This window comes from Urocampus carinirostris, chromosome 15 (genome assembly GCF_059441175.1).
Source record: "Urocampus carinirostris isolate Australia breed hairy pipefish chromosome 15, RoL_Ucar_1.0, whole genome shotgun sequence".
In the NCBI taxonomy this organism is placed as follows: Eukaryota; Metazoa; Chordata; class Actinopteri; order Syngnathiformes; family Syngnathidae; genus Urocampus; species Urocampus carinirostris.
Genome location: NC_142363.1, coordinates 37,880,296 through 37,899,961, shown reverse-complemented (window position 1 = coordinate 37,899,961; position 19,666 = coordinate 37,880,296). Strand labels below are relative to the sequence as shown.

The 19,666-nt window shown below is 41.2% G+C and overlaps 1 protein-coding gene across 2 annotated transcripts; it reads right to left on the bottom strand.

Moving 5' to 3' along the window:
* Positions 1 to 5,184: 5,184 nt before the first annotated feature.
* tc2n (tandem C2 domains, nuclear) lies at positions 5,185 to 19,192 on the bottom strand. 2 transcript variants are annotated; one of them, XM_088354955.1, is made up of 12 exons: positions 18,929 to 19,192; positions 17,439 to 17,506; positions 17,216 to 17,362; positions 15,405 to 15,521; positions 14,457 to 14,503; positions 14,306 to 14,375; positions 13,822 to 13,916; positions 13,423 to 13,539; positions 12,758 to 12,949; positions 9,053 to 9,158; positions 8,768 to 8,970; positions 5,185 to 8,003 (listed from the first exon to the last, which is right to left on the bottom strand). In XM_088354955.1, the coding sequence occupies exons 2-12, from the start codon at positions 17,497 to 17,499 to the stop codon at positions 7,899 to 7,901; spliced, it is 1,260 nt and encodes a 419-aa protein (XP_088211081.1). In that variant the 5' UTR covers positions 17,500 to 17,506; positions 18,929 to 19,192; the 3' UTR covers positions 5,185 to 7,898. The 2 variants fall into 2 exon arrangements, with proteins under 2 accessions (XP_088211081.1, XP_088211082.1); XM_088354956.1 differs by having other exon boundaries at positions 13,843 to 13,916.
* Between the last annotated feature and the right edge of the window lie 474 nt (positions 19,193 to 19,666).

Below are 19,666 nucleotides of genomic sequence, written 5' to 3'. Positions count from 1 at the left end.
GAACGCCTCCCGGCATCTGATTGGTTAACCGGGAAACCTGACACATGATTGACAGCGATATACACGTTAGGTCGAGAAAAAGAAAAATACTCTTGAATTTTGCTCCAAATATATCGTAATATATACACATATGACAAACATTTATTCCAATTAAAAATGACAAAAATGTGATCTTTTTGGCGCTCAATATCAATTTTAGTCCAGGCTACGCTTGTTTACAACCTTTTCTATAAAATGGCCCTGGTTTGTACGAGTTGTAATATAATAATATCATATAATCCCTTTAAGAGTTTAGGGCTAGATTTTGTTGTTGTTGTTGAATAATCGTCAATTTATTTTCATTTGAGAGAAAAGAATCGCAAAAGTGTAGATGCAAATGGGATCATTAACTTAGCTGTTTAGCACGGACTTCAAATGTCTTCGCCGATTCAATATCAAGTCGACTTAAATCATGAGTACGTTTTTACATTTGAGTTATTTTTTTAACCCTAAGATGCGTCATCAATATGTTTTGAATAGTGGGGATTCATTTGAAACTGACGAATAGAAATCAATGCAAATGCTTAGCTCATGCTTTCCGGACTTCCATTACCCCAAATAAAAACATTAAAATAACACAATAGTTAGTACTACATGCGTAAGATATACATATATATGGATTCAAAGTTTTTTTTTTTTTTTGTCCTCAATTTACCTGAAGTGTGATGTGACTTGAGCTGGTCGTGTGGTGTGACAGGTGGATGCAGAGGGAGGGGGAATGAGATTTTTATATATAAAAAAAAAAAAACATACTGTACCATAGTAGTTTTTTTGGGGGGGTATTTCAGTACTGTCAGTATGTATCAGAATGAAAGCAAATTAATATATCAGGACCCTGTTTTTAACACTGATATTAAGTTTTATAGCGATTAAATACCATGTTTTTTAGTATTTCTGTTTAGTCATTTTTTAAGGGTAAAATGGGACAAATTGGCATTAAAAACAGTTTTTCTATTAGTAGTATTTTATTTCCTTTGTTAATATTGTCATATTTTGACTCTGGCTGGCGGGCCAGATGCATGTGGCCCTCGGGCTTTAGTTTGCCCACCCCTGTCCTAGGGTCTCACAAAAATGCTATGGAAAAAACTAAATGTTGTGTACAGTAAATGGAAGAGATTTAAACCCTTAACGTTCCGCTGTACTTTTGATAAACAAATCCGTGTCTGTAGGATGTCACCAGTCACTGAAATACGTCACGCCACATATCATTGGAAAGTGCAAACTCTTGGAATTCGAGATATCATTTCAAAATATACTCATCAGAGAAACATTCTGACCAGTCTGAAACAAGATTCACAAAACTAGAGAGCCACCTTAACGTCCCCTGGCTGTCTTCTTCGAGTGTCCACGAAAACATCTTCGTTGCATCAAAGACAATTCAGAGAATCCATCAGTGTCGGATATTGACACCAAAACACACCATAATGCCAACAGATAAATAGAAATCTGATTAATCCGGTTAGCCGATGAAATTTCCAACATAACTTTAGGGCATTTTCCGGTGGTGTATTCCAAACGGATCCGAAAATTATACGCACAAGGCAATATGTGATTCATATTTAGGCTCCATTATGACACGCACCAGAAGTCAAACATTTACAATTCTTTCACGATGGCTAAAAAACGCCCAAAGTCAAATACACATTTGCAAATGTTTGAGTGTAGTAAAGTAGCTGTCTCCACTTTTGGAAACCCTTGGGAAAATGTGTAAAATACAAGGTTTAGATTTTCAGACTGTGATCAAATTTGTCAAGGTACCAGGTAAGGCTTTAAGCTATCGTCTCCGCTGTTTTCCATGCCACACCCGTCTGCAGGCATATCATTGCAAACAAAATTCAGGCGAGAAGAAAAACTTTCCCACTCGGATGATTTCATGTAAGTAGCGCTCGCAGTGATGATTCCAGTTTCAGACAGAACTTCAGAGTGTTATCTTGCAAAAGAGACCAAAAGCGTCCATATTCTCTAAACCTGTTCAAGACCGGCATTCAATGCACTTTTGGGTACGTCTCGGATTGGAATTTTAGGCCAACATTACTCAAACAATCGGGGGTCGAAAGTGAAAATCCTGCCAATATTTTCCACCTCATTTCCTTGATTTCATTTGCCAGACGACGCACCTCTCATTTTCTTTTTTCGCGCTCACAGTACCAGATAACGACTCTCGCGTGCGTGCGACAGGTTTAGCGCTCGGCCGGCATTTGTAACTCGCGCGTCACGCCGACATCGGCGCAGCTCGGCCGACGTCGAGCAGACGCGGGGGAAAAAGCTTTTAAAACACGTGCAGGAATCGAGCCGCGTGCAAAATGGATGAGAGACGAGGCGGCGGCGGCGATTTCACCGCACTCGCGAGTGAAGCCGCTTCCGCGGTCGTGTTTCTTCTGCCCCGTTTCTCGCAACGTGGTTCCGTGACGGCTTAATACGTTTTGGATACCGGGCTGAGGGAAAATACAAAGTGAGAGGAGGCTCCGTTGACTTCTGACGACCACGTGGGGGCGCTCTAACGCCAGACAGATATTTTTGCATACCTTCTTTGTTTCTTACTGGACTACCTACCGGTACCTATACTTACCTACTTACTTACCTAACTATATTAGCTCAGAAGGTAGAGCGCTAGTCTATGATCAAGAGGTTGCAGGTTCGATTCCCGGCTACTCCGTGTTCTGTGCGGAAGTGTCCTTGGGCAAGACACTGGATCCCTAATGCCCCCCATAAGCAGGTTGGCGCCTTGCATGGCTGCATGGCCGCTATTGGTGTGTGTGTAAGTGTAAATGGGTAAGTGTGAAATACATTGTAAAGCACTTTGGGAGGTCTTTAGAAACGCAGACCATTTACCATTCTAATGTGCTCATGGTTAGCATGCTAGCAGTAGCAGTCCAACACGTGGGTGTGCATTTTAACGGGATCTTGATGTTTTACGATCTGATTTTTGCTATGCTAATGTTAGCATTTTGTCGGCTCTACCTTGTATTTTGTCTGTTGGTGTAGGCCAGAAGTCCAACTGCCCGACCTAAATCCTGACGATGAGCTGAGCAGTTGGGCAAAGAGCCTGTCAACATCCTTCCGTCGAGGTCGCTTCGATCCCTCGTTCGGTACGCTTGGCTCAAAAACGGTTGGGCGACCCGATCTAAATGCTTTACATCAACACAAAGGGAGTCGATTGCAAAAAACTTCTCGGCGTGTGATATTCCCCGTGAGTCGATGACACTAGGTCCATCGCCATGGCGATCGGGTTCCTGCAGGCATACGTGTAACCTCATCCCTCTGACCAGACTTGGTCATTTTCCAAAAAAAAAAAAAATTGAAAGGGAAAAGCTCTGTTGAGCTAACTGACGGCAATTGTTCATATGCCATATGAGAGGCCTACATGTACTCAATTGCCATATATAGGGAGTGGGTTTCCTTGATGTGTGGACAAAGATCAGCTTCAAGTTATATCCGTGTCTGTGGGTTCTTAAAGGGCATCACCATTTTTTCTTATTTCATTCACAAGACCCAACTCACAATGTGTCACCGACAAACACGATCGCACAAAAAAAACACACAAAAACACACTAACTATTGGCCTTTCACTTGCTTTAAGCACTTCCTGGTTTCTAAAGCTCAATTGACACAATGGGCAGAAATCGAACGATAAAAAAACACACCATATTTAATTTTAGCCGACGATAAAAACGACTTCACACGGGCACCGATACGGAAACCGCGAAAAAAGTTGGCACAACATTGTTACGGCGTGAGTTAACTCTTTGGAAATTTGTCTTTCTTGGGTATTACGTCGTTGTCCAAAGAGGCACTTGAAAAGAAATTCAGTGGAATGACCTTTTACTATCAATGTCGGAATGGGCCAAACGACGGTATTATTCATAGTTGGTCATTTAAAAAACTGCGGATTTCCTCTATTCTGTTACAACAGTGCCTCGCCTGGATTTAGCAAATATTTTTAGAATTTTTTAAGATCATACTGAAATTGTTCCCGGAAGCTTGATATTTACCGATGCGCAGTACCAAACCTGTTTTAATAGGTTTGTAAATAAAACAAAGCCTATTGATGATGTTTTTGCAAAGGTATATTTATGGTATGACATTGAGTATGTTGTTACCAAGTGAACTATGGGAAAGTTAAAAATCCTTTTACTAAAAAAATCACTGACCGAGCAATGGTGAGCTATTTTCGGTACGGACCCGCGGACATCAGGGTAGAGACCCCTCCTTCTAAACAATTTGATTTACTGATACTGGTTTTCCCTATAAATTGAGATAGATGTACCACAAATTCTTGATTCAGGACCTAACAACCACACGAGAGCACTCTGACACAAGACTTTTTTTTCCAGACAACAAATATGAAATGATTTTTATTTTCTATTACAGTTGCTTATAAATTTAGACCTCAAGTCCCGATTCAAGAATTCGTGATACATCTAACGACCACACGGGGGCACTGCAACATGAGTCATGTTTACCAAGCAAAAAAAACCACATCTTTTTAATTCTTTTCATTTTCTAACACAAACACGTATATAAACATCGCACAGATATTTTTTTAATGTATGCTATGTTTAGAAAACAAAAACACATTCAGTTATTTTTATGCGTCTTTATTTTGGTTTACAATTATATCAAAAAGCTAGAGCTTGACTTTATTTACCGTTTTTTTTTGGGGGGGGGGGGGGGTCAGTAATAACAAAGTAGGAGTACCATAATACTGACATCTAGAAATTGCTGGAAAAAAAAAGTTGAAGTGCTAAAAGCAGTACAAGTACAAGCTAGTTGAGCAAAATGGTCATTCGGGCTTCTGACGCGGAATTGAAAAGGAATGCTGAAAAGCACAATGAAGAATAAGAGCTACGGAGACGAATTGGCCAAATGGTGCCAAAAAGAGAAAAAATAAAATGACTAGAGTAAAAGGATCAAACGACAATTAAAAAGAGCTAGAGAAAAGTCAAAAAAAAAACAATGAGCCTCAATTTAAAAAGAAAAAATGAACATGTATCGTTTCCTTTTCTCTATATACACTTTTCTGTTCTTTTTTTACTCTCTTCCCTATTTTGCTTTTCCCTTTTTTTCTTTTCCACAATTTGTATTCAAATTTTGCTTTTTTCCTCCTATTATCCTTTTTTCCCTTTATCTCTATAATGATTCCCATTTTCCTTTTCCGGCTTTCCCCCTTTCTTTTTGTTAAAAACTGGTTAAAATAGAAGTAAAAGGCTGCTTTTTAGCCCTTTTGAGTCTCCATAGTTTGGATTTTTCTTTGTGCTTTGTAGGACTCGTTTTTTGTTTCACGACATCATACAGCGACATAGAATGGGCAAATGGGACACATTGTCCCTTTATAAGCAATGGCTTAACCGCACCCCGACTTCAGCTTCAACGGCCCCTCAACTCAATTGAGTTTGAGGCTGTCATCTGCCTTTTGGCCTTTGGGGGGCAGTATTGTGATTCCAAACGAGCAGAGGAGGGTAGCAGCAAGTGATATTTCTTGTTCTTTCCTGTGAATAAAGCAAGTAGTCCTCTCTTTGAGTCAGACAGTCCAGTTCAAGTGTAGCGAATGCAAAAGCCAGGCAGACGATTCTTGCGCAATGTCGAAATTGCCGCTTTTATGAAATATGGCGATAAAACGTCTGTTTCCTTTTCTGCTTTCAAAATCCGAGCAAAGACGCCTCGGCCTCCTCTTCAAAATGTCTCCAAAAAGCCTCAGGCGGCTAACCTTTGCCGCACGATTGACCGAAATCGATATCGCGATGGTGTCATCGCAAGACACTGCGGATTAAGCCTCGTGTGAGCAGATATTAACAATAACAAGGCTTCCCATTGGCTTAAGTCTCAATTTGAAGGACCGTTCCTTGTATACAACTTGAACGGAAACATTTCATTTTCCTGACCCATCTCGTGAAATGACAACATCTCGCATGTTGGGTGTCAGATCAGGCGATGGTGTCCTCCGAGGCATTTTGTGATTAAAGCCAATAAATGGGACTTGATTTGTGTTGAAAGATCATACAAGGAGATTCTCCAGGGTTTTTAACAACACAGCGGCGGGTCATTTTGACCCGAGGACAACGGGAGGATTAAGTACTCACCCAAAAATCAACAAACGGACCCTTCCTTTCAAATCGAAAATCGCAAGACCGGTCTGAAAAACAGCCGTTGGGTTTTCTTTCCAAAATCGCGCAGCCGGAGTTTGCATGTAAACACACCTCAATAAGTTAGAAGACAAATACAAGTTTCAAGCGACAATCGAATGAAATGTTAAGCCACGTCCAGCATAGTTACAGTATACACGTATCGCAAGGGGAGCAGATAGGGCGGCTGAAAAGGGCGAGCGACTCTTTCGTCCCTATTCCCGATAGCATACCCGTAATCGTTACTTCCTATTTATGCTAACTTATCTCAAAAGACTTTAGAAAAGGGTCTCTATATGAAGTTTTGGTCATGGTGTCCAAAGACGCTAAATGTTGGCCCCGCAACGACACATAGAAATAGATTCAGATTTATGAGAGATAATGGTATTTACAGGCAATGCAATGAGTAATCCAGTAGATCAAACTTATGAAACCAGTTGCCTCATTTCCAATCTTCTGAGTCTCTGGCGTGGAACATTTTAAGAATGACATGAGAAGTTTCATAAATTTGATGTATTGGATCAAGAATGACATACCCTATTCATCCCATGATTTACAAAATTTGTCTTGAATGACACACCTTGGCTTGTTTTTTTTTTGTCATTTGCTAACGAGAGCGCTGCCATATACTGAAAGAAAGTGCAAGTAAGGCGGCCACAATAATGCCGGTAAATGGAGACCGTATTGGTTACCATAGATATTTATCTCATTTCTACGAAACGCATAGAATGACGTTATCCTTTCATTTTAGACATCATTCAAAGCGGCGCTGCCTTTCCAGCAGCTCCATGTTATTTCGCACTTTTTGTGATTTCTAGTTTGAAGCGTCCGCTTCTATCTTTGGTGTTTTTCGTCCCGTTTGACAACGACACTTTGGACTACTTTCTATCCTATGGTTATGGGTTATAAAGCACAAAAATGCCTTTATTCGAGGAATCGACTCCTTGCCCTGAAAAATTCCCGTGCCGGCGTGATGAGGGGGCGCTATCGTGGAGCTAGCTAAGCGGCTAGCGGCATTATAAGCCTTCGGTACCGTTCGTAATCGTGGTACCAAAAAAGAGCGACAAACTGGCTGTGCCGGTGAAAAACATCAAAGCGTACAGGGAGTGCCGTTTGCTGTATTTTACGGAAACGTGGCTCACGTCTAGCATCCCGGACGCTAACGTGAAGGTACCTGGTTTCAGCGCTGTTAGGGACAGGGACACAAAAGCCTGCGGGAAGCGGAGAGGAGGCGGACTCGCTATCTACGCGAACAGGAGGCGGTGTCACCCTGGGCACAAAGATTTCCATCTGCCGCAGGGACGTCCAACTTTTGGACTAGCGTGTGACGTCATCCACTCCGCTCTTGCTAAACGACAACACAGCACCCCGAGGCCATCCTGTTCATCTGTTAATGAACAACACAAGGATACTGCTGGAAGTGTGAATTTCCCTATGGGGATGAATAAAGTATCTATCTATCTATCTTGCGTATTATTACTTCTACACACGAAACGCTGCGTACGCCCATCTGCGACCAAAGAGACTGATCACATCAGTCGACGTCCAGAAGCTCACCGTACCATATTCTCTCACATAAAAGTCAATCACCGTGTTTGGGTTCCCGTGGATCCTACGCACGTTGAGTCGGTGACGCGGCTAGCGTGCCATGTACGGGGGCGGGCCGCCGTCCGGCCGGCGTTCCGATCGGCCGAAAACGAGCGCCGTCGGATCTACGAACCGACGAGTGGCTGGACTTCAGGCGAGGGTGTGCCAGACCCCGAGCGATTTTTCCGGACGTTCCAGGCAGTCCTTCCACTGTTGCGCCGCTTCCGGCGTGGAGCCTTCCCATCCCAGACGGACCTGTTTCCGACGTTGACCGCAAAAAGAGGTTACGTTTACGCGCGGGCGTAAGCCACGGGATATACAATATTGCCTGTATTGCCGTCGTGGACGTCACCGGCCCGTTTTGGGGGGTGCTCAAACACCACCACAAGTGATAGCATTTTCAAAAGGACAGGAAAGCTAAATAGGATGAAAAACTCTACAGCACAAAAGATATTAGAAAAAAAAATGGAAATGTGAAAAACGCAGCATCGGAAATACTCCACAGATGTCAGATTTTTGTGGTATTTCTATCGTATTACTGTACTTTTATTTTGGGTTTTGGCCGTGCTACCAAAAAGATATTTAAAGCTAGAATTTTTGGATAAATCCTGGACACAATATGAGGCTTTATCCAATTTATTACTACCTGCTGGCTGAACCGGTAACCACCAAATTAGATTCTGAATGAAATAAATATAAAGCAATTACTATATACACACACACTCGAGTGACTGTGGGACCAATGCTACGCGCAAACTACGTTGCTTAAAAAGCCTAGAGTGTGTTGGTTGATTTCTCCAGGATACAGATATACCTCAGTTTTTGCGGTTAATGAGGAAGAGAAAGTATCCACCTCTCCGCCAGTTCGTCTCTCTCTGTCGGATACTCTCCTCCGATGCTGACGAAGGCCGCCAAAAAAAAAAGGTGCAGCGCTACCTCGAAGACTTTTGGCGGTTCCGGTCCCAATGAACCGCAAAAACCGAGGGGTCTCTATCTGTATGGGCGAGCGTTGAAAATACCTGTCCGAGGCAGGTCTTCTTCTTGACGGATCCGCATCGGAAGAGTTTGACGGAGAGGACGGCCGACTGAAGGGTCTCCAAGTCCAGGTCCAGGTAGAAAACCTCCCCCCAGTGGCATTGGCCCTTGACCGCCTTGAGCACGCTCGTCTTCTTCTCGTTCGGGGTCCCGGTGGCCCCGAGCATCTCCGCGCTCACCCTGTAGGCTGGAAGACCGGCATCGTCACGGTAACGCCCGCTTTCGCCCAAAACGGCGGCTCCCTTTTATCGTGGGATCGCAGGACTCACCTGACAAGGAACCGGACGACAGATTCCGGGCAGCCAGCGCTCGCACTTGCATACGTCTGCAAGCCGGTTGGAAACACGTGGCCAGGTGCAGTTCACAGCCCAGACCCTAAAATTCAAAGCTCCATATCATATTCTATCACATGAAAACAATGTGTCAATCCGCATTGAACCACTGGCTGATGATAATTAGAGGCAAAGTTATAGGAGTCAGATATTTTATTTTCAATACCAGACCCTTATAGGCTATCGCGGTGAAGGATTTTTTATTTTATTTAATTGACTATAAGGGATTTTTTACGGTCAAATACAAATGACGTTTAAATACAAAAGATATTCACTGGCTGAGCTGTGGGGCCAGGTCATTGTAGCCTAGACAAGAATGAGGTTTACAGAAAAACATCAGGAACGGGGACAAGGGCAAACGCCAGAGGAGCCTGTGACGCGTAAAAGGAGACCTTGTTTGGCTGATAAGCTTTCTTCTTGTGCGGCGCCTTTCGGCGAGGAGGTGGTGAAGCTGGCACCTGACTTGTGAAAAGACGGAGGACACAAGACGGAAAAAGAGAGATGGGAGATCGTGAGAAGGAGGCTCGACGAAGACTAATTCGACAATAATTCGGCTACATTCGATGGAATTCACTTCGTTAAATACTTTAAGAAAATAAATCTGCCCCCGTGTGCAAATGCCGGCTATCTTTGTTCATTTTCCCATTAAGAAACGAGCATGCTTTGTTATGAAAATGTAGTTTGTGTTTGGTGAATGGAGTCCGATAATTAATTCGAACAATTTGGTAAACGCTACATTTGTAATATAGCGGGATAAGGAGCGTGAAAAAGAACTTGCAATTGGTTGGGATTGGTGTCATTGAAAGTTCTGAGGCTAGCAGCCGTATTGGAAAACGGACATGTCGGTTTATTTTTAAAGTGGACTTATGTAACAAAACAAACTGATTACAACAAGGATCGTCAAACATTGCAGGAATGCCTTTAGGCGGATTTTTTCAAACTCTCAGCATGATGGTGTGTTCTGGAGTCAATATTTAACACGGTCGGATTGACTTGAGTATTGTGTTTGTAACTCGACCCCGTCTGTTCAGGAGTGGATTCATTGGGCACTCTTTTGGCGAGCTATACTCACTTGATAGATTTCTTGTATCTTGTTTCAGACTGACTGATGATGACGTTGTTTCTGCGACGAGTACGTCCTATCTTGAATCCCAAGAGTATTTCAGTGATTTGTATAAGCGCATATTTGCTTCTCAACGTTGATGGAGATAACTCGGGCAATAAAGAAGACGCTTGCCAAACTCCGTTTCACTCCGAATCACAAAATCCTAGGAAATCTTCATCCTCTCTCACTTTTAGCGGTAAACAAGTCCCCGACTTGGGAGTAAGCCATGCGTCGTTTCCTCTTTGTGGCTGACGTCAGACTCATCTTTCTGCTTTTCGCCGCAATATTTCAATCTGCAGAATAGGATTTTCTTTCGATGCCATTTTTGTTCAGCTCTTTTCGCTAGTTTTTATAAATTACTGACAATATTGAAATGATCAGCACAGGCCTAGAGCGCCCCCTTGCTGTTGAGTGTGAAACAACATGTGAAATGATTCATCATTTGTTAAAATACATTATAGTGAGAATCGGAGAAGCTCTGCAGTATTTCGTTCCACGGTACACTGTCGTCTTGCCGCCATGTTTGTAGTTCTTTAAATGCCTTTAGTCTATTTGGCTTGAGGAATACATGCTAAGGAACGATGGAGTCATGAATGAAATCAATGTTTTTTATTCTTACTGTACTTGTTATTTATGGAGCCCACGTATTTTTTCTTTTGTGACCTGAATCTTCGATTGCGACTTTCTAGGTCACTTGGAAAAAGTCTTTCCGTTTCGAAGCCTCGAGGAGAAATAATTGCGACGATTGCGGCAAAACGGGAGTTCTTTTTTGCTCCGACAGCCGACTATTTTTGTCCTCGATAAAAAGAATCTTTCTCTTTGGAACAGGCAGGAATGTTCCACCCAGGAGCAGGAAGGCGCGTTTGGCCGCAACGGCTGTAAGACGGGTCGGGCCGCATTTCGCCGGAACCGGTTTATGAAGAGAAAGAAGAAGGGCCAGGAATCGGCGTCGGCAATCGGGAGGTAACGCGCCGTGCGCGCACCGGGCTACGTCTGCTTGTCTTGACATCGAGTCAAGCGGGTGAAAGGGTTATTAAATGAGAGTTAGACGGGTTTTTTTTTTTTTAATCATCCTGTGGTGTGTTTTGGGCAATGGGTGACACATTTGAAATGAGGATTCCATGTCATTCGGGATAATACTGTTCACAAACCCAAATGGTAAAAGAATCCTTCTTAAATTAAGAAATGAATACTTACAATATTGGGTTATATCGGAAGACTTATCCCAGGTTGCGTTGACATTCATACTCATGCGTGATCCAGTTTTGATCCAGATGCAAATTGATTTGATTGCATACATACTTTCCAATTTCCTCACTTGATAAAAATTTGATCTTATATTTCCTGTACGTATATATATTTATATATATATATATATATTCACAATGTAAAGTCCTGTTCATTTCAATTGTGACAGGTTATTTTACTTTGGCGAAAATAGGTCACGTCTTTATAAATAAATGTATTGAGTAGTCGCATCATTCAATTTCATAGTCAATAAACTATTAAAATAAATAGGTCATAGATTGATGGTTTTAATGAAATATTAAATTAAAAGTCGTCATAGACTTTCAGGACTAGTTTACAGGCTGGGGGTGTCGCTGCTGTCGTACACTTTCCGGACAAATTTCAACATCTTACCTAGTGTTCTCTGTTATTGATGTTTACTATTGTTTGTGTACTGTACCTCAATGCTCAATTTATTCCACCCTGGTCATCCTGGAAGGGGGATGACCACTTGGGAGGTCCCATTCTCAGGGAGGTTTTGAGTTTTTCCTTGCCCGCATGTTGGTTTAAGATCAGGTCATGGTGTCATTGTAAATGGGACTTGACTTAAAAGTTGAATTAATCTCATTGGTTGAAAATATGAAATGTTTTTTTTTTTTTTTCAGTGTATGATTTGTGAATTAGGAAATGAATGCTAAAATAGACAAATGACCTAATTTAACCTAAATATGTCAATAAATAATACTTATTTTATGACTCAATCATTGGCTAATCAATATTCAATTGAAATAAATGCACTATAAACCAGTCACTGAAGAGCTCCCAAAGCGCTTTACAATGTGCTTCACACTTTCCCTTTTACACACACACTGACTCACCAATAGGGAGTCACACATGCAAGGCGCCGACCTGCTTATCGGGGGCATTAGGGATTCAGTGTCTTGCCCGTGGACACTTTGACATATAACACAGAGGAGCCGGGAATCGAACCTGCGACTTCTTGATCCCAAGACGAGCGCTCTACCTCCTGAGCTAATGCCGCCCAAATATGAAGTATTAATTCATGAAATAAATAAAGAGTTAAATATATGAACAATAGATTTTTTAATTTATAAAAATAAAATCCTAATGAATATAATGTGCTTTTAAATGTAATCGAATGGATAGAAATGGAATACAAAAGAAATCCACTCACGAGTTGCGACTATAGATAGAACCTGTTTCTATAAAACTGTCGGTTTGAGGGATGTTGCGTTTACGTGGCGCAACAGGAATCGGATCCGGATTCAAATGTAGTTTTCTCTACTCACGGCGGACTTGCAGGAGGTGGCCAGGGGCAACCAGTGTTGGCGCTCTTCCGCTCCCATTTCAGCCAAGGCCAGGTGGCATCGGCCGACGGTTCGCGTCCTGGCGCCGGCCGTTTGCACCCGCAGCTGGAGGGCGCTGGCGCGCAAGCTGGCCAGGCTTAGCGCGAAAACGAAGGTCTCCATGAAGAGGGCGTTCTGAGGGGACGCGCAAAAAAAAGGGAAGCCCGCTTTGAAAAGGACAAAAGCGGCAGCGGCTGAGTGCACAACGTTGCCGGGTTCAGAGTCCAGACCAGGAATGGAATTTCCTAAATCAACATTTTGACTGCTACGGAATCTCTCACAGGGAGATGTCGTGGCAACAGCCAGCATGAAATGACTTGAATTTTTGTCACAGTGAAAAAAAATTCCCAGGATTAAAAAAGGAAAAAACGGGGTTCATACGGGTGCTTGAAATCCTTGAATAGTCTATGTATATAAATATTTAAAGTTATCAGAATCCATGCAAATCATTTGACTAATGCGCTCTAATAAAAAATATTTTGCTCATTTTGTCAATGCGATAACAAAAAAAACAAATTGAAATAATGGAAAATAAAAAACACGGTCACATTTAATCCAAATCTGGAAAAACCCTTAAGAGCGAAATCCGTCAAAAATGTTTCCCGTACCTGCTTATATTCCTTGACAGAGGTCTTGAACTGCACCGGCTTAGGGAGCGTGATGACGCCTTTGATTTGGATCTTGGCCTTTTGCCCCGGCTTCACCGGCAGCTTCAGTTCTTCACACTGCCGTAAACCAAAAACCTCCAGAATGAACGAGCCTGTCGTCGGCAAGTTTCATAAAGCCACAGTGTGTCAATTAGAGTCACCCTCGGAGGTATAACAGTGCCCCACGCGTTAAAACAAAACACTCCATTGATTTGACTTTTGCCACCGTTTCCTTCTCTAGCCACTCGGCTCTGATTCCAGACGAGAAAGAACGTTTTGTCCGTTGTCGGCAACGGTCCAAAAATTCCATTGAGAGGGTCTCGGGGTGCACAAAGAGGGCCCTTGAAAATGAAACCTTACCTCCACCAAGGTGATCCACACCTGCTCCAGATCTTCTTTGTAGCTCAGTCGGACGTGCAACCTGCCCATGTCCTCCTCCCAATTCGAGAGGGTCTCTGCAGGGGGCGGGGACAAAACCATTCAAGAATTTACTCTGAAATATAACAATCCTTTGACAAAGCTCAATAGATTGGCAGATGAATAAAATGTAAAAATAGACTTTTCTAGTGTAGGCTAACTTGAGTTTACAGTGTGTGTAAATTCCCTTTTGACCACTTGACGGCAGCACGCTTAGTCGGTGCTCGAGTCCAAACTGAAAGAACGAAACGAAACAGGAAACGGTGGTCTTCCGTGATATGCTTTTGACAGCTGCAAAATGTCCTCTCGTAAAGATCGACGGGTTCATCGGAGGAATAATTAATGTGTCCTCTTTTAGCCGTTCTCCTATTTTGTGGATTGTGGGCGGGGCTTGGCTCACGTCACTCCGCCCCCTGGAAGGTGGTACCTGCGCTTCCGCGGAGGGAGTCGCTGATGTTGGGCGGGCTGCTGTCCACGCTGCGCATGGAGTAAAAGCTCTGGATGGAAAATAAAACACATCAGACTATTTGAATCGCCGTGAAAAAAAATCCGAGATTTCGACGTGACAAAGCTCTCACCTTCATGCTCACCGCAGACATGGACTGACTTAATCGCTCGTTCATGTCTGAAAAAAATGTGGGGTGGGGTTTTGAATTTTTGTTTGGAAAATTGTTCAGAAAAAAACAATACGAATTGTGAATTATAAAAAGAAAGGAAAAATGACTGGAAGTGGATAGTATTCTTCCAAACAACTAAAAAAACATGCTTTTACTTTCCCTTTTTTGTTGCATTTTGATGCGTTTTATTCATTTTCCTCTTCTGTTTTTCACTATCTTTTTTTCTGGTTTGGGATGTTTCTTTAGGCATATATATTTATTGATGTAGTTTTTCAGATTTTTTTTTCTGCTTGAGGAATATATTCTCTTTTTTTCTTCAAAATGATTAATATTCCCTTTATTGTTTTCAGATTTCTTTTTCTTTTCAGGCAATATTTATTTCTGTTTTTCAAAATGTTTGATTTCCGTTTTCCGGAATTGTTTTTCCCGTGTTGCGGGATCCAGAAAAACTGAAGATTTCATAAAGAGAGAAAAACAATTGAAAAACAGAGTTTGAAACATATATTTGGAAAAAAATACATTCTGAAAAGGGGAAAAAAATCCGAAAATAAGAACCCCATAACAAAAATCGGGAAAAAATATTTTCAAAATAAAATTATAGATAGAGATATAATCCTGAAAAACCAAACCGCCTAAAACTGGAAGGAAAAAAAAAGTTCTAGAAAGAACATTTTTTTTAAAAATTATCTCAGGGTTTGGGGGGGAAAAAATCCTCAAATCTGAAGAAAAAAAGTAATGAATAAAAAAAAGATAACAATTTGAAGTGAATGCAATATGCTTCCGTACACCTAAAAGATTGACTAGCTAATGAACTACTTCAAATGCGCCGCTCCATTTTCAACTGGAAAAGAAATACTTTGAAGTAAGTCACACCTCACGAAACAATTTTCGGGGAGGCGGTCTTTATACCTGAGCTCCTTTCGTTAGCTTGCCAGTTAGCCGGGGTCGAGTTAGCCCGGGTGGAGTTAGCCTCAGCCGGCGGTCCCAGCTCGACCTTCCTCCGAGCGTAAGCCGATCGGGCGGCACCTGAAGAGCCGGCCGGGAGGTCAGACGGCGCTCGGACGGAAAGACAAATGTCCCTTTGTCCTCCGAACAGGACATCCTGCTCGCGCCTCGATGACTTCTCGGCGCGTTTTCATCAAATAGATCAAAAACCCGAGAAGCCGTCCGGCCAAGACCGGCGACTGAGAGGGAAAACGCTCGGCCCGTTTCTATAGAGGGGCTAATTAGCACGGAGGCGACCGTCGCGTAAAGAAAAGTACAACGGAATAGAAGACAAACAAAATCCAGGGCTCGCACAGGTTTTTCATGGCCAAATTCAAGCACTTTCAAGGCCATTTTATTCCGTTTTTTTCCAGTACCTTCAAGGAAAGAAATTGTTGAGTGATGGCTAAAATAAAGTCGCTATATGGCCGCTAGCACGTACTTTGTGCTATTTCCACTGTTCCTATCTAGGATCCTTTTGTGTCAATGGGCTGCTGTAAAGTGACATCCGTTCTGCCTCAACAATGCACACGCAGCACTTGTTTACAAACCAGAAAAGAACTCTATAGGTGCTGGGTCATAATCCAGTATATCATATAAAAAAATCATATTTTTTGCATGTTTTGTGAGAGGATCTGTATCTGAATTGGTGAAAATAGAATTGTAAATAGCTATTTTTGTGGCATTTTATCATTGGTTTAAAGCACTGAAGAGTTCGTAGTTTTAATTGGGATTTCATTATTTTGCATTTACAGGGATTTTGTGTTCAGTGTGTAAAGTTAGAATTTTTTTGGTATGTTACATTTTATTGGTAGATCTGGGATTATTTGAATTTATATTTTGTCTGTTTTTCAGGGATTCCCAACAAAACATATACATTTACTCATGACTGAAAAATTTGGTGCATATCTTTTTATTATTATTGATTAAAAAAGCAATCGAAAAAGCCGTTTGGGAGACTAGCCTCGGTTTTCTAAATAGAGCTGTCCTCTTGGGTGCGACCAGTAGTGGGCAGTGACGCTTCACATTACAATGCCGTAATGCCTGAGAGCAGACGTGTTGGCATCATTTTCACACACTTTTTTTATAAAAAAAAAAAAAAAAAAGACACCATAATTAATTGCGTCATCTAGCGAGTCAGACTGCCAGGCAACATGGCAATGGCAACAATTTCAAGCATTTTCAAGCACATCACTCACAATCCAAGGATTTTCTCGACCTTGAAAACACAACCTTAAAACAAAGAATTTTTAAGGATTTCGAGCACCTGTACGAACCCTGAGAGTTACTAAAAACAAACTGATGGTTCCAAAATGGCTAAGTCAGAGTCCGGATTTAAATCCAAATCCAATGTTGCGTTGTGACCTTAAACGGGTACGTCATGCTAGAAAACCTTCCAATGTGGCCAAATTAGAACGTTTTTGCAAAGGAGAATGGGCCAAGATTCCTCCACAACATGGTGAAAGACTCATTATCAATTATTGTAAATGTTTGATTTCTGTTATCGCTGCCCAAGGTGGCCCAACTTGCTATTAGCTTTAGGGAGAACTGACTTTTTCACATAAGGCCATATAGCTTTTGGTATTTGCGCATTGAGAAATGGAATCAACATTTGAAAAGTGCATTTTGTATTCCCTTGGGTTGTCAGTATCACAAAATATGCAAAGAAAAACACAGAAATCAAGGAAGGGGGCAAATCCTTTTCACGGCCGTACATTCCGCACGATTGAACTTACCGTATCGGGGGTCCTCGTGAAAAGCGTTTGTCGGGGGCTGCACGTAAGAGGCCTTCAGGGACGGCAGGACAAAGGGAACTTCTTTGCCGTGGGGGGGCATCTTGGACACCAGGTAGTCTCCGTCCTGCCCCCACCCGGGAAGCTTCACTAGGATACCAAAGGGGGGGGAGGGGCTTCCTCAATTGTATAATCCCTATACTTCATTTAGGGAATGGAAATGTACCTTTGACGTCCTCCGCCCTGGTTTGGCTCCACCTCTTGCAGCAGTTTTTCATGCAATCCATCCCAAAACTAAAAAGACATTTCAGTCGTCATTTCGGGGAAGGGGGCGACACTCCCCCCGCCCGAGTTTTTCGAAAAACAAATCTATAGACTCACATTCTACCCCCATAGAATGATTGAATTGAATAGAAATGTTTACCTCCTTTATGATCAGCAATAAGGGGAATGAAAAAAAAATACATTTCATTGGGCTCCAAATGCATATGTGACATAAAATAATCTATATTTGTATGTATTATGTAACTTTCTCATTTCATTTCAAGTCATTTAACAACTATGCATATACATGCCCCTGTTTTGTCTTTATTGGAGGAAATATTTTCTGCACACAATATTTCAAAAAACTGGGCTAGCACAAAATCAATGCAGACATCACATAAAATGATCTGTTTGAATTTGATTTATGCATTTGAATTTGAGTTGATCAAATATGTATTAACATTGTTCCATTTTCATCATTTTATTGATTGCGTATTTTACGCAAAATACAAATGGAACCAAAAATTCAATAGACGCACAAAAATCAACACATAATACATTTCAAAAAACAGGATTTAATTTCGATTGATGTCCTTGTCTTTTTAATTTCACCAAATATTTATTAAAAACCAAAAACCGTCCCATATCATCATGTTTGAGAACGTTTGATGCAAATAAACCCAAAAATGCATCAACAAAATAATTTTGCTAGCATAAAATAAAACTCATATTCTTATCTATGTTTTGTCTTATCGTTATTCGTGTCAATGCAGATATACATTTTTGGTTTCATTTATTTGATCCAATATTTCTATACTTGGTTAATAGCATTTATTTTTAGCACATACTTGTTGCAAAATAATCATTAAGAAATCAAGGCTGACGTGATATCATCTACATCTTATCATGTTTGTAATTTGTGTCAGATATAAATAAAATGAAATATGTTGTTTATTTCAATTCATAAATTCGTAAACCTCGGTTCCAATTTTTTTTTAATATATCATTTATGCAAAGTGATAAATAACATCCCAAATATATTTTTAAAATGCTATTAATCTGTTTGCACAATAATCTACATCATTTCTTTGTTTTAACATGTTTTTTAATCTCAATATTTGCCCTTTTATCTAATATAATCAAATATGGATGAACATAGCTCCTCATTTATTTTGATACATATTTTTTTGAAAAATAACCAAAAATGCATTCAAATACATCAATGCATTAGTAATCGAAAATAATCTATATTTGATCATGTTTTGTTTGTCAACTATAGGAATAAAATTCAATGAGATATGTCACTTATTTTAATATCAACATATAGTTATGAACATACCTACTTCATCTCATTTGACCCAAAACGCATTGATTTTGTATTCAATCTATAAATGTCATGATATACAATATTTGAAAGGGTTAACCTGGACGAGTCAAGAAGAGCAGTCTTACCTGAGAAGCGGAAAGTCAAAGCATGTTGGATCCCGACCTGCAGGTCTCGACTCCAAACGAAAACGTCAAATGAAAATGAAGTCGAGATTTGTTCCGGCGGCGGAGTTTCCCGTCCGCTCGTCCGACGGCAGAATGAGGAGAAGTGTCGGCCGAGCGCCTCGCTCCTCCTCCTCGCTCCTCCTCCTCGAAGCCTCGCCCGCACCAAAAAGGCTTTCGTTTTGCTTGTTCATCCGAAAGATGAAATCATTGAAGAATTGGAAGAAAAAACGGAAAAAATAGCGACCTGTACTCGCCCGTTTAGCCATTGGTGTCAGACCCTTTGGATCCCAGTCACCACCTTTTCCCTCGGCTAAAATCAAGCACATGTAAACTTTCTTTTTGTATTTATTCTAAAAGACTAGCGTTTTTTTCTGGATGAAACTACTAGAATTTTTATTGATTTTTTTTTTGTTTGAAAAGATAATAAAAACGATCACAAAAAGAATCAGTTCTCCAAAATAATACATTAACATTTTTGAGGTATCATTTCAATAAATACATCCCTTACAGTCAAATTTCTCTTTTTTATTTACAGTGGTCGAGTCGGAATTAGGGTGGGCTCAAATTCTCACTGAACGCCAAGGGCAAGGTTGGCAAAGGGCCATCGGCTGAAAATAGGCCGATCAAATGTATTTTATACTGCGCTCAACATGACAAGGAGACGCTGTCAAAAAGAAAAAGAAACACTTGGAGAAAGAG